This window comes from Chlorocebus sabaeus, chromosome 6 (genome assembly GCF_047675955.1).
Source record: "Chlorocebus sabaeus isolate Y175 chromosome 6, mChlSab1.0.hap1, whole genome shotgun sequence".
Taxonomy (NCBI): domain Eukaryota; kingdom Metazoa; phylum Chordata; class Mammalia; order Primates; family Cercopithecidae; genus Chlorocebus; species Chlorocebus sabaeus.
Window position 1 is genome coordinate 17,193,486 of NC_132909.1, and position 8,940 is coordinate 17,202,425.

Here is an 8,940-nt window from a genome sequence, read left to right on the forward strand (position 1 = left end):
GCTTCTATTGGGCCTCTACCCTGCTGCCGGCTCCTGGGCTCCATCAGATCTGCACTGTGATTTCCTGTTTCCCAGAGCCTCAGGCTTCATCCTTCCCTCCCGGCTGAGGCAGAGAACAGAGACTTAACACTTCCCTACGCTCTGGCTTTCGATCTTAAGCCCTGTCTTCCTCTCTCCTGGCGACCCTCAGTGCCCCTTGGGAGCACATTTGTTCAGACTTTGGTCGCCCCCTCGTATCCTGGCCTCGCCTCCGGAACCCCCGGTCCTAGTAGTGGAGGTGGGGGGACCTCCGGCGCCAGCCCTGTCCCCGGGACAGCTGCAGCCTGGGGACGGTGGGGGGGGGGGGGCTTCCAAATGCATTCTCTCTGGTCACTTCCTCCCCAGCTGGACTAGGGCTATCAGGAAGGCCAAGACCCCATCCCCACAGGAGCGGAGGGCACAGTCGCCTCCCCATTTCCGATGCTGGGAAATGCATCCCACCCATTCCACCCCACCCCTGGACAGCTGCCCCCGTTCAGGCTCAGGGTTTGGGGGGCTGGGTAAAACCAAGCTGGTAATGCCGTCGTCTTGATCATCCTCTAAGGTCCTGACCCCGTCCCTCTGCAGAGAAGATTCTGCCCCCTCCCCACAAAAGTTTCTGACCCCCCGCTTCCTCGGAAGGGTCCCCCGTTTTCCCATACAGGCTCCCAAAAGAAACTCTGGAGCCCGCAGCGGGCAGAAGAGGAGGAGGGGCAGCAGGTAGCGAGTCCCGAGGACTTAAGTTATCTGCAGACTCGGAGCCTCGGACTACGGTCATGACCCGCGGGACCCCATTCCACCCCCGCCCCCTCCTTCCTCCCTCCCCCGCCGCGCGGCCCCTTTAAGCCCGGAGCCGGTCGGTCCTCAGTGGCTGCGCGCCGGCGAGCGTGTGTGTGAGTGCGCGGGGAGGGGGCGGGCGCAGTGTCTCCATGGCGACGCGGCGGTGACGTCGCCGGCCGGGGGGCGTGGGCGTCCCGGCCCCGGAGTGCGATATTAACCCGGGAGGCGGCGGCGGGGAGGGGAGAGGCTCTGAGAGGCGAGGCCGGGTGAGGCGGCAAGGGCGGCCCGACGGGCGCGGGACGGGACGGGGCAGCGCGGGCGCCGGGAGCCGCGGCCCGGAGTCGGGGCGCTTCGCCCCGGGCCCCCCAGCATGAAGACCCCGGCGGACACAGGTGGGGGCGGGGGCAGCACGTGTGGGGGAGACTTGTTGCCCCGGGAAACCGAACGGAGAAACTTTGGGGGGGCTGAAGGGGTCCGGGGGAGCCCAAGTGATCCCCAGTTCTGGGGGACCCCTCAAGCACTCGAGACCTGTTGCTTCTCGTGGCGCGAGCGGGGTTGGTGCCTGGGACCCCCGATTCCTAGCTCCGGGCGGAGTGGTGTGGGTGCTGCGGGTCTTGGTTCTGTATCCGTACCGGGACCCCGCAGGCCGGGCTCTCCCTACTCCCGGGATCATGGGGGTGGCGGGGTCCTTCCCCTCCGTTCTTGTCACGTTGCACTCTGGGGGCCGGGACGTGTGCGGGGCGGGGGGGTTCGTCCACCGGGCCCGCTATCCCTGGTTCTGCGCTGCGCGGTCCGGCTGGTGACCTTCACGGCGGCGCGTGCCCTGCACCAGGTTAGCGGGGGATACGGGATGGCCTCTAGGAGGAGGGCGTGAGTGGGGAGCCCAGGACTCGGGGTCCGGGCTGCGCCGCCCCTCCCCCGCCCGCCTCTGTCGGCTCCTCGCTCCCCCGCCCTCGCCGAGTCGCAAAGTTCCAAAGCGCAGCCCGAACGTTCGAAAAAGGAACTTTTTGTTTCCGACCTTAGAACGCGCGGCTTTAAGGTGGCTCCGGAGAGACCTGGGTACCCTCCTCCCGCGCCACCGGGGGCCCGGGGTTGAGCAGGGTGGGGAAGGTGGGGGGAGACGCAGAGACTCCCCCCTCGTCCCCCCTCCCGGATCCACCTCTTCTCTTTCAGCGGGCCGTCTCTTCCCTCCGCCCCTCTCTTCCCCGCCAACTTGCTCCTCCTTAAGGGGCCAAGGTTCCCCTCCCCCTCGGCCGGCGGGCGGGGGGCAGCGGGATTAACCCCCCTCCCACTCGGACTTTTCCCCTTCCCCTCCCCCGCCGCCCCCGGGCTCGCGCGGGCTGGACTTTGCGCCCAAGCGCGCAGGGGGAGGGGTCCCAGCCGCCCCCTGCCCGTCTACCCCGTCGGAATCCGGCCCGGGGCGGGGACGGGGGAGGGGGAAGGGGGCCGGGCGCCGCTGTTCAAACTTGTTTCCTTCCCCTGGCGGCGGCGGCGGCGGCGGCTCGGGCTCCTGTGTGCGGGTGTGTGCCCCGACCGGCCCACCCACCCCACCCCATCCCATCCCCACCCCATTCCCACCCCATCCCCATCCCCATCCCCCTGCTCGGCGGGTGGGGGCGGCTTAATCTTAAAGGGCTCCGAGCTGGGCTCCGGCGCCTGGGGATTGGGACCTGGACCGAGGAGGGGCCCTGGGGGTGGGGCCGGGGTGCGGAGTGCGGTAGGGTCAGTCACGTGCGTCCCACACACTCCCCCGGCTTCCACTAGCTCCCAGGCCGCTGGGCCCTGGGGGCAGCAGGAGCCTCCCCTCGCCCGAGAAGGCAGCCGAGGCGCCCAGACAACCTCGCCTCATCTTCCCTGCCTGCTACCGGCCTTGGCCTGATAGGACCCGCAGGTCGCTTCCCCAACCCTGTCTGGGGGCCGAACAGTGTGTGGGTTCTCCAGCTGGGGGAGGGGAGGGGCGGGAGGCCTGGAATGGCCTCCGATCGGTGCATCTTTCCCGTCTGCCTCCTAGCCTGCCGCTCCGCACCCCTCCATCCAATCCTCCATCCCGGCCCCTCTCTCTTCTGCCGTGGCTGTTTCCCACTTCCTGTTTTCTTCCCGGCTCTGGCGCCATAGAGGGCCGCCTGGAGTGGGGGAGGTGGTGGGGCCCCCCCAGGAGGCCGGCGTGTTCTTCCTCTACCACCACTCCTCCCTTCCGACCCCCTTAAAAAAAGTTTGGGCCGTCACGTGAGGTTGGGGGGTGCCCGGGAGTTTCGTCCCCCCAGGCTTGCATAGTTTGTCTGGGAGAATCCCTGCCCTACCTCTGTAGGACCCAGGTGTGCTTGTGGGACCTCGCCATCCCAGCCCTTGCTGTCTGTCTGCTACCACTTCTGCACCCTGTCTCGCAGTTTCCTGAACCCCTCTCTCCATGTGCCAGCTCTCTCCCGGCCTCACTGGCCCCCATGTTCCCGAGGTCCCGCACCCCCAAGCTTCCTCCATACAGGTCTGGTGTTTCCCTGTTTTAAGCACGTGGACGCATACACAGCACACTCATACATGCTCCCCTTGCCCGTGCCTGGCTCCTGGCTCCAAGGCCTGGGGAACAGAGTCCCCATTGAGACACCCTGACGTCACCCCGTCTTCATTCTCCCCACCACAGCCGGGAACAGGCCCTCATGTATGCTGTGTCCGATGAGGAAAGCCGTCGTTGGGGTGGGCCTGGGAGTGGGGACGGGTCCCTGCCAGAAGTGGGAGCCAGGGTCCAGGCCCTGGAGGAGGGGTTGCTCAGGGAAGGGGTTTAACAAGGGGGCCTGGGACAGCTCCCAGAATGCGGCTTGAGGCCTTTCCAGAGCCCCCCCACCTCCTTTCCGAGTTCCCTTTGTGTTGCGTGTAGTCTCTTTCACTCCCTCTCTTCTGCAAAGTTTATTTTTAGCCTCCTGCTCCCCCGCTCCCAGGACTGTCGCTGCACACACGTTGCCTGGTTACCGGGACACGGAGGCTGGGGCGGGTGGGCTGGGAAGGGTGGCTTTAATTTTGGGGGGAGGGTGGAAGTCAGTACATCCCCCACCCCCAGATTGATGTCTCAGGGGCTTCAGCCCCCCTTCTGGGTCTAGAGCCAAATTGGGGCTGAGGTGGAAGTAGCATGGAGCTTCGTGCCCTGAGAAGGACCGGGAGCTTTTTGGAGGGGATGTGAGGGTCCATGAAGCTGGTGGCTTGGTCACCTGGGTTCCAAAGGATCCTGGGCCTTGCAGGAGACCTTGTGATCTGGACTCTCTAGAAGGGTGAGGATAATGGGGTGAACACCTAGATTCCCAAGAGAGCGATGGGGCTCTGGGGTCCCTGGAAGGGGTTGTCAAAGGCTGTCACTTTTAAATGGAACTGGGGCTGTTGGTACTGGTGTGTGAACAGCCGGAGGTCATATCCCTGGCACCCTGAGGGGCTGGTGGAAGGCTGGGATATATCCGAATGGGGCAGGGACTTCGGGGATTATGTGGTACTGCAGCCCAGTCTGGGCGGGAGTTGGGGGCCTGGGTCCCTGTGAGGGACAGTGAGCTCTGGATTTGGAGGGGGTGGTCCCTGTGGGAGCAGGAACTACTGATTCCCTGGGTTCCCAAGGGGAAGAATCCCTTGTTGGATTCCAGACTTGGGTGGAGTCTTTGAGGGTGGATGTGTTGCCCGGAGGTCTTGTTGGTACCTGCTTGAGCTGGGGCCAAGGGAGGTGGATTGACCCCTGCAGCCTGACTGGATTTGGGAGCCGCCCATCTCTAGCCAGCCACCTTGGCCTTCTCTCTCTAGTGGCACCAGGGCCCCTGCCTGGCCTCCCCCGTCCTTCCCTTCCTCCCCTTTCCCTCCTCCCACCCCTCCATTACCGGCTGCCTGGTGCTGAATTATTGATGGCCCCTGATTACCCGGGGGTTTGGGAAATGACAACAACCGCAGCCCCCCCACCCCCCACCCCAGGCTGCCCACCCCCTCCAGAGACCAGCCAGCCCACCACCAACCTCTACCCAAGGTTAATGCTGGGGGCGGGCAGGCAGGTGGGCAGGGAAGGAGCTGAGGATGAGAAGGCAGAAGTGGGAAGAGGGTGACAGCTCCAGGGTGCCTGCTCAAGCTCCAGGCCTGGGCTGGGCCCTCCAGCCAGGTGGGGCCTGGATGCCTGGGTCTGGGGAGGGCAGTGTAGCTCAGAGGGTCCAGGGCTTGGGGGCGCCTCTCAGACAGTCTGGGTTTCACTCTCCAGGGAAGACAGAAGCCTCTGTGTGTGCAAGCGCTGACCTCATCGGCAACCAGTCACCCCACCCCTCCTGGTCCTTTTAAGAAAAAAAAAAAAATCTTCCTCTCAGGTCCTGGGGTGGGAGTAGGGGCTCTGTTGGGTCTTCGGAGGAGACAGGGCATGTTCCTAAGGAGCAGATCTGAGTAGCTGGGGTGGTGTAACTGGCTGTGAATGGGAGTGGGGGTAAGCTGGGGTGGGTGTACCCCAACCCGGCTGGCCACGTGTGCCCCTTCCTGCCCCTCCCCCACTGGCAGCCCTGCCCGCCAGCCTGGCTTGGTGCCTGGCCCCCTGGCACTGGCCCCGGGACCCACCGCCGACGGTTTCCTGTTTCTCCCGGTGTCGCTGGAGCAGGCTCCAGCTTCCCCTCCCCCCAGCTCCTGTCTAGCCCCTCACATGCAGACAGACAGACACACACTGTCTTCTCTTAAATCAGGTCTTGACTGAGGTGAGACAGATTTCCCTATGTTGAAGGCAGGGCAGAGGTGGACCCCGGGATGGGACCCAGAGCCCTGGACTTGGCATCCTGACCCCAGGCCACTCCCTGCCTCCTGTCCCCAGGGTTTGCCTTCCCGGATTGGGCCTACAAGCCAGAGTCGTCCCCTGGCTCGAGGCAGATCCAGCTGTGGCACTTTATCTTGGAGCTGCTACGGAAGGAGGAGTACCAGGGCGTCATCGCCTGGCAGGGGGACTACGGGGAATTCGTCATCAAAGACCCTGATGAGGTGGCCCGGCTGTGGGGCGTCCGCAAGTGCAAGCCCCAGATGAATTACGACAAGCTGAGCCGGGCCCTGCGGTGAGGACGGGCTGGGGACCCCTGAGCACATGTGGACTGCCCCCACCCGTTGCACAGCCCCTTGCCTGTGGGAACAAGCATTGGGTCTGACCCCTGGCTTTGCCAAATCCTAGCTGTGTGACCTTGGGCCACTCCCAGTCCTTCCCTGAGCCCCTTGGTAACACAGAAGTATCTTGAGGAGAGAATACAGTCACCAGTGGATCCTCTAGTCTTGCCTTACATGTGAGGAGAGAGCTGGTACCCACTCTCTGGGCACTTGATTTGTCTTCTGTGGCCCACGTTCCTCAGTTGGCCTTTGGGAGCCACACCTAAGTGCGTGTTAAGGTGTGGAGTCTAGACGTGGATCCCATGTACCTGACCCTCCCAATGGCATTTCTGTACCCACAGCTATTACTATAACAAGCGCATTCTGCACAAGACTAAGGGGAAACGGTTCACCTACAAGTTCAATTTCAACAAACTGGTGCTGGTCAATTACCCTTTCATTGATGTGGGGTTGGCTGGTGAGTACCGGGGATGGTTGGTGTGGAGGGGGTCTGCGTGCCCCTTCAGGCTAGGCCAGGGGCCTTGACACTGTCTCCCTTCCGCCAGGGGGTGCGGTGCCCCAGAGCGCCCCGCCAGTGCCGTCGGGCGGTAGCCACTTCCGCTTCCCTCCCTCGACGCCCTCCGAGGTGCTGTCCCCCACCGAGGACCCCCGCTCACCACCGGCCTGCTCTTCATCCTCATCCTCCCTCTTTTCTGCTGTGGTGGCCCGCCGCCTGGGCCGAGGTTCAGTCAGTGACTGTAGTGATGGCACATCAGAGCTGGAGGAACCGCTGGGAGAGGATCCCCGGGCCCGACCACCTGGCCCTCCAGATCTGGGTGCCTTCCGAGGGCCCCCGCTGGCCCGCCTGCCCCATGACCCTGGTGTCTTCCGTGTCTATCCCCGGCCTCGGGGTGGCCCTGAACCCCTCAGCCCCTTCCCTGTGTCGCCTCTGGCTGGGCCTGGATCCCTGCTGCCCCCTCAGCTCTCCCCGGCTCTGCCCATGACGCCCACCCACCTGGCCTACACTCCCTCGCCCACGTTGAGCCCGATGTACCCCAGTGGTGGCGGGGGGCCCAGCGGCTCAGGGGGAGGCTCCCACTTCTCCTTCAGCCCCGAGGACATGAAACGGTACCTGCAGGCCCACACCCAAAGCGTCTACAACTACCACCTCAGCCCCCGCGCCTTCCTGCACTACCCCGGGCTGGTGGTGCCCCAGCCCCAGCGCCCTGACAAGTGCCCGCTGCCGCCCATGGCACCCGAGACCCCACCGGTCCCCTCCTCGGCGTCGTCATCCTCTTCTTCTTCTTCCTCCCCATTCAAATTTAAGCTCCAGCCACCCCCACTTGGACGCCGGCAGCGGGCAGCTGGGGAGAAGGCCTCAGCTGGTGCTGACCAGAGCGGTGGCAGCGCAGGTGGGCTGGCCGAGGGGTCAGGGGCGCTAGCCCCACCGCCCCCGCCACCACAGATCAAGGTGGAGCCCATCTCGGAAGGCGAGTCAGAGGAGGTGGAGGTGACTGACATCAGTGATGAGGATGAGGAAGACGGGGAGGTGTTCAAGACACCCCGTGCCCCACCTGCACCCCCCAAGCCTGAGCCCGGCGAGGCACCCGGGGCATCCCAGTGCATGCCCCTCAAGCTACGCTTTAAGCGGCGCTGGAGTGAAGACTGTCGCCTGGAAGGGGGTGGGGGCCCCGCTGGGGGCTTTGAGGATGAGGGCGAGGACAAGAAGGTGCGTGGGGAGGGGCCTGGGGAGGCTGGGGGGCCCCTCACCCCAAGGCGGGTGAGCTCTGACCTCCAGCATGCCACGGCCCAGCTCTCCCTGGAGCACCGAGACTCCTGAGGGCTGTGGGCAGGGGACCCGTGTGCCCCCCACCCCCCATGCTTCTTTTGCTGCCTTAAGCCCCCTGTGCCCTGGAGGTGAGGGCAGCTCTCTTGTCTCTTCCCTGCCTCCTTCCTTTCCCCTCCCCACATTTTGTATAAAACTTTAATTTCTTTTTTTTTAAATGGTGGGGGTGGGTGGGTGCCCAGGGCTAGGGGCTGTTCCCTGTCTCTGTGGGTTTCTAAGCTCTGGGCAAAGTGGTGGTAGCGGGGAGGGAGGGGGAAGTTAAGGGGGCCACCTCCATTCTGGGGAATTTATATTTGAATTGAGGCTTTGGCCTTAACACCCAGGAACTTTTTTATTACAATCGCTTAGGAAGTAAAGCCTTGTCTCCCTCCCTGTTCTCTGCCTCTTGTACCCCTCTGACCCACCCACTCTGCCCCACTCCCAGCCCTTCTCAGCCCCAGCCCTGCCTGCCCTGCCCCTCCAGGGGGCCATGAGTGCCTAGGTTTCTCATACCCCACAAGGTCACAGCAGGGGAGGGAGGGACAATTTTATAGTGAACCAAAAATTCCATGTGTTGGGGGGTGGGGGCGGAGGAGGGTGAGGGGTGCCGCCCATGGGCCACAGATCTCTACAAGTGCCTGCTATCCCTCTCCCACTCCCCACCCCAGCACCGGTCCAACCCCTTCACCCCCAGCTGCTCCTAGGACTGGCCCATGGGCAGGTGGGTGGGGGGATGGGAAGGGGGTACCCTGAAACCAAACTGGAAGCCTCCTCTGCCTCCCAGCTGGGGCCTCTGGAGTGGGGTGGGGGGCTGTGGTCAAGCCTTATTCTGTATTGGGGACTGAGGGTGGGGGTAGTAGAGGGGCCGCTGGAGAATGTATTCAAAACAATAAAACTTTGGACCTTTGGATGCGGTGATCGATGTCCTAGGTGCTGGGTGCAGCCCCCTGAGGGCCACAGCTTTTGTTTGATTCTGAAGGAGGGGCCCCAGCCTGGCTGCCAGTGGGTCTGTGGCCAGATCAGTATAGAGGGCCTAACCCTAACCAGAATGGGCCAAATCCAGGCCTGGGAAACTGTCTTGACCTCAGAGGCACTTAAATCCCAGAGTTTGATGATAGTGGTCTCGGGCATGCACCAGCTTCATCTGACTGCCCCTCTGTTCCATGGGGACCTTGTCCTTGAAAGCTCTTGCCACTGTTTTTCGCCACAATCCCACTGCCCTTGCTCTTCTGATTGCCTGGATGTCTTCC

At 63.8% G+C, this 8,940-nt stretch overlaps 1 protein-coding gene across 5 annotated transcripts; it reads left to right on the forward strand.

Moving 5' to 3' along the window:
- Positions 1-1,038: 1,038 nt before the first annotated feature.
- ERF (ETS2 repressor factor) lies at positions 1,039-8,600 on the forward strand. 5 transcript variants are annotated; one of them, XM_073016403.1, is made up of 4 exons: positions 1,039-1,064; positions 5,606-5,840; positions 6,228-6,343; positions 6,432-8,600. In XM_073016403.1, exons 2-4 carry the CDS (start codon positions 5,809-5,811, stop codon positions 7,703-7,705), a joined length of 1,422 nt encoding a protein of 473 aa, XP_072872504.1. In that variant the 5' UTR covers positions 1,039-1,064; positions 5,606-5,808; the 3' UTR covers positions 7,706-8,600. The 5 variants fall into 5 exon arrangements, with proteins under 5 accessions (XP_072872504.1, XP_007995165.1, XP_072872506.1 ...); XM_007996974.3 differs by having other exon boundaries at positions 1,040-1,190; XM_073016405.1 differs by lacking the exon at positions 1,039-1,064 and adding an exon at positions 1,532-1,630.
- Positions 8,601-8,940: the final 340 nt, after the last annotated feature.

What these genes read in the sequence shown, in the direction of transcription:
- ERF (XM_007996974.3), top strand. Translation starts at nt 1,169, where the DNA reads ATGAAGACCCCGGCGGACACAG. An exon ending in AAGCTGAGCCGGGCCCTGCG is followed by an intron (nt 5,841 to 6,227) that starts GTGAGGACGGGC and finishes CTGTACCCACAG; the next exon opens with CTATTACTATAACAAGCGCA. An exon ending in CATTGATGTGGGGTTGGCTG is followed by an intron (nt 6,344 to 6,431) that starts GTGAGTACCGGG and finishes CCCTTCCGCCAG; the next exon opens with GGGGTGCGGTGCCCCAGAGC.